Source organism: Laccaria bicolor, genomic scaffold, assembly GCF_000143565.1.
Source record: "Laccaria bicolor S238N-H82 LACBIscaffold_37 genomic scaffold, whole genome shotgun sequence".
NCBI lineage: Eukaryota > Fungi > Basidiomycota > Agaricomycetes > Agaricales > Hydnangiaceae > Laccaria > Laccaria bicolor.
In genome coordinates this window covers 345577-349945 of record NW_001889908.1, presented here as the reverse complement: position 1 = coordinate 349945, position 4369 = coordinate 345577, and the positions used below count along the sequence as shown (strand labels likewise).

Below are 4369 nucleotides of genomic sequence, written 5' to 3'. Positions count from 1 at the left end.
AACACAACACTTTTGGGATTCCTTTACCTCATATATCCACAACGGGAGCACTTCAGAACATAATTCAAACAGATTCAGGAAGCTACAGTGTAGGGCTACAACTTTTGTTTTTGACCATTTTTGGTAATTGGTCATGTGACCATCATCCCAACATCCCATTACATGGACCCTGATAGGTAAAATCATTCTCTGCTTGGTTTTCTTCACTTTTTGGTCAAATCAGGTGATATTCCACTTTTGGGATGGAACTTGAAGTGGACCCTGAAGGCAGTGCCTGATGTTCTGTACACCATTTTTATATATATTCAAATTTTCCGCTATTTTCTGGCTATTTTTGGATATATTACCATATTTGGAACTGGACCCTGGACCCTGACAATGTTACCCAACATGATGATCAGCAATGAGCCCTAATTTTTCCTGATTTTATCGCTATTTTACATTTGGAAATGCACCCTGGACCCTGAAAGGTCAGCTGGTGCTAAAAATGAAATATTCATTGAAAGTGCCAGGCTTTCATATGAATAGCAAAATGAGATATCCAGAGATAATGAATGAAATATTGCAGGAAATCGCAATACAATATTAATGAGATCACTTAGGCCATTTAATGAAAATACCAAATGAAATACACAGGGAACTTAATGAATGAAAATACTAGACAACATAATGAGTTGTCTCATTGAACCTCTAGGCATTATACACATCGCCTTCCAGGCATGTGTCTGGTTTTTATCATAAGAGTGTATACCACTAGTGGGGTTATGTTTAAGGATTGAGAGGTCTACTCTTGCTTTGTCTTTCGTCTTTCTGATGTCAAATGTTTCGTTTAATAAGTTGACAAAGTCTTTCCACATTGATGCTGTGGTGAATACTCCATTGGTATTTGTGTGGGTGTCTCTAAAGTGTTCTGCCCAGTCGGCAGCTCTGCCTGTGATCATGAAACTGAAGGTGAACTGGATCTTTCGCTTGTTGGTACTGAACAAGTGATTGTTGACCTCCATATAGGTCTGTATCGTTCTAAGCCAAGTCTTGTACTTGTCTTCGTTTCCATCAAAATCTTTAGGTGCACGGCATCAGTCACCTTTGGTGTTGGCTACTTCGGCCATTTCTTGTCTTGGTTCTGTTGGGTTCTCGGGTTCTATCAGTGTGTCTGTCTGTCTGGGAGTTCCAGTTACTGCTGGTGACCCAGGGTATGGGTTTATCGCGAATGTATTGAACTGTTCAACTGCTTTGGTTCTTTCATCGGTAGGTGTGATACCTAAACTAGCTAAATCTATCAGTGTAAATGTCGACGTCGGGATGATTGATCCTAATAGCGGCTGTACGCTTCTGCTGGGTGTTCTGGTGATCGCTGGTGATCCTCTGGGTGTGGTTCGTCTGCTAAAGGGTGACGGTAATGGTCCTAACCCTGTTATTCGTCTATATCTCTCTGTTGTTGATACAGGTGTCGATGTTCCTGTTACTGGTGTCTGTGATGCAGGGGGACTGCTACCCTCATCTGCGCTTTCATACTGTTCTTCACCGGATGTGAAGGTGTCGGTTCTTGGTTCGGGTTCTGAGTCTGAGCTTTCTGCTGGTGCTCATAGTGTCCAACAGTCTGACTCTCTTCGAGCAGCTGTGATTTCTTTTAGGTAGGAGGCGAGTTTGATGCGCCTTCTATCAATATGATGATGTCCTTGATTCTTTCGTTATATTCTCTGATGAGACTTATAATGTCTTTGATTCTGGTGTTATATTCTTCGGTAAGACGTATAACCTTTGTTATGTTGTCCAGTGTGGCTAATTTGGGTAGAGGGCAGTGATGCGCCTTCTGTTCTGGGATAAGCTTGAACCTTTTGTTACGGTTGTTAAACGTAACAGGCAGTTATGTTAAGCTTTTCGAGTTCGATCGATTGTTTGTCTACCACAGTTCTCGTTGTTGAGACAAAGTGGGTGACTACAATGTTCGCAGCCCTTAAAGCGACACAGTAGGTTCTAGTAGCCTTGTGCTCGAAGGTCAGTCCAAGGTTCTATGATACGCTGACTCTGTTAGTAAATGTGTATTAAGTCTNCAACATTGAAGACTTATCGTCAAGTGTTCAAAAGAGGCTCTAAGTCGAAAGACTATAGAGTTTGAGGGCGATCTTAGTTTCTGAGGGTCTGATGAGGAGGAACTAAGCTTAGATTGCCTAGGTTCAAGCTACCGAATACAAATGAAAAGTACCCTACTTATATACTAAGGGTATGAGTCAGATACGAGTCAGAGGTATGAGTTCATATGACTTGTGTAGAGTCATATGAGTCGTATCTAGTCTATGAGAGTCGTATGACTCTAAAGGAGTCATATGAGTCTATCTAAGTCATAAAAGAAATCTGACTGGGATGTGTATCTAGAACTGTCCAGTATAATCTATATGCATCTTAGGAGTATGTAAGTGTCTGCGCAGTTTGTATAATGAAAAAGAGTCTGTAACAGTATTGCAATCCCATCCCATCCCATACCATGGTATTGCACCCTCATACCATACCATGCATCCTCATACCATACCATGGTATCAGGAACCATAATCTATTTTTATTTAGGCAGAGGAAGGCAGAAAACCCTCATTTCGAAGTTTGTTTACATATATTTACCAATAGCTTTGACTGAAGTGAGGCTAAAATTTTGTAGTGTCCACTTTGATGTGTGCACTATTTCCTAATTGGGAAAAGCATCACACTTTTTTCTGCCACACCTAATGTCAGGCACAGTGTGCAGTTAGGTTGGGAACTGTTTCCCACACTCTTTGGGCCACTGGAGTTAGTGGCTAGCTTAGTGTTGTCATTGTTCATGACGATGTCTGCACTATTTCCTAATTGGCAAAAGTGTTACACTTTTTTCTGCCATACCTAATGTCAGGCAAACTGCACATTTAGGTCAGGAACTATTTCCCATGCTCTTTGGGCCACTGGAGTTAGTGGTTAGCTTGGTGTTGTCATTGTTCATGATGATGTCTGCACTATTTCCAAATTGGGAAAAGCATTACACTTTTTTCTGCCACACCTAATGTCAGGCACAGTGCACATTTAGGTCAGGAACTGTTTCCCATGCTCTTTGGGCCACTGGAGTTAGTGGATAGCTTAGTGTTGTTATTGTTTATGACAATGTTCGCATATTTCCCAATTTGGAAAGTCATTACATAATATCAGTTTGGTTTGTAGTGTCCGCTTTTTTCATTACTAAAGTTTGTAGTGTCCGCTTTTTGGACTACAAATGCATGTAGTGTGCGCTTTTTAGACTACAAATATTTGTAGTCTTTGCCTTTTTCATTACAAAGGCTTGTAGTGTGCGCTTTTTTGACTACAAATGTTTGTAGTCTTTGCCTTTTTCATTACAAAGGCCTGTAGTGTGCGCTTTTTTCATTACAAATGTTTGTAGTGTCCGCTTTTTGGACTACAAATGTCTGTAGTCTTTGCTGTTTTACATTATATCATCATGAACAATGACAACACTAAGCTAGCCACTAACTCCAGTGGCCCAAAGAGTGTGAGAAACAGTTCCCAACGTCAAAACGACGCAACTGGCAACCGCAACCAGTCTAGACCGATCCAGATATCAAGGGACTGCAACCGGACCGCTTTAGACCAGTCCTAATCGGTCCACAATGCGAAAAAGACCGGTCCAGACCAGTTGTGACCGGTCTTTTGTTGTAAAAAGTCATTCACCGGCTAATGAGACACTGAAAATAAAAATTGATAGGTGTGTCTAGGTACATATCCTCTGCAAAATATATGTGTACAAGATGGTGGACAAGGTTAATGTGAGTGTTGAGAGAAAAATTCGGCCGAAACGAACAAGACTGGGGCCAACTGCACCGAAATCACTGTCAGGAACGGAAAGTGGACATATATGGGTGAATGAGACACCCACATTAGATCTGAGATCACCCTGATCTGATAATCAGACATAAGCCTTTTCTGTTGCTGTTGTTGCTTTCATCGCTTGTGAAATGTTCCCTTCCTCCTCCTCTGCAAGCCCTGTTCCAGTCCAGCCTGTTAGAAAGTCCTTCAACAATGGTGGAGGTACCCATTTCGGAATTGCGGCCATAACTGGCTTTTGTCCAGCATTACCTCCACCACACCCACACCCACACCCACGCCCTTGCCCCTCATTCACCGCTTTCCATACTGCCAATGCTTCCTCGTACTTGGCAGTCTCATGTTCTTTCAGCTCCTTTCGTGCATCCTCAGCCTGCTGCCACTTCTCCTTTGCCGCTTTCCACTCTGCTTGTAAGTCCTTTCTATTGTCCTTTTCCCTTTCCTCTGCCTGACGCTCCTTCTCAAAATTCACCCGTTCCTCATAGAACCTATCCCCTTTCAAGACACATGGTAAACCATCTGGAAGAGT

At 42.1% G+C, this 4369-nt stretch overlaps 1 protein-coding gene across 1 annotated transcript; it reads left to right on the top strand.

The window, feature by feature from the left end:
* Positions 1–939: 939 nt before the first annotated feature.
* Positions 940–3616, top strand: LACBIDRAFT_331956 (uncharacterized protein; the record flags this gene model as incomplete). Its single annotated transcript, XM_001886393.1, has 11 exons — positions 940–986; positions 1067–1147; positions 1193–1248; positions 1271–1634; positions 1878–1970; positions 2408–2413; positions 2899–2942; positions 3277–3308; positions 3339–3370; positions 3401–3423; positions 3483–3616. 11 exons carry the CDS (start codon positions 940–942, stop codon positions 3614–3616), a joined length of 912 nt encoding a protein of 303 aa, XP_001886428.1.
* Positions 3617–4369: the final 753 nt, after the last annotated feature.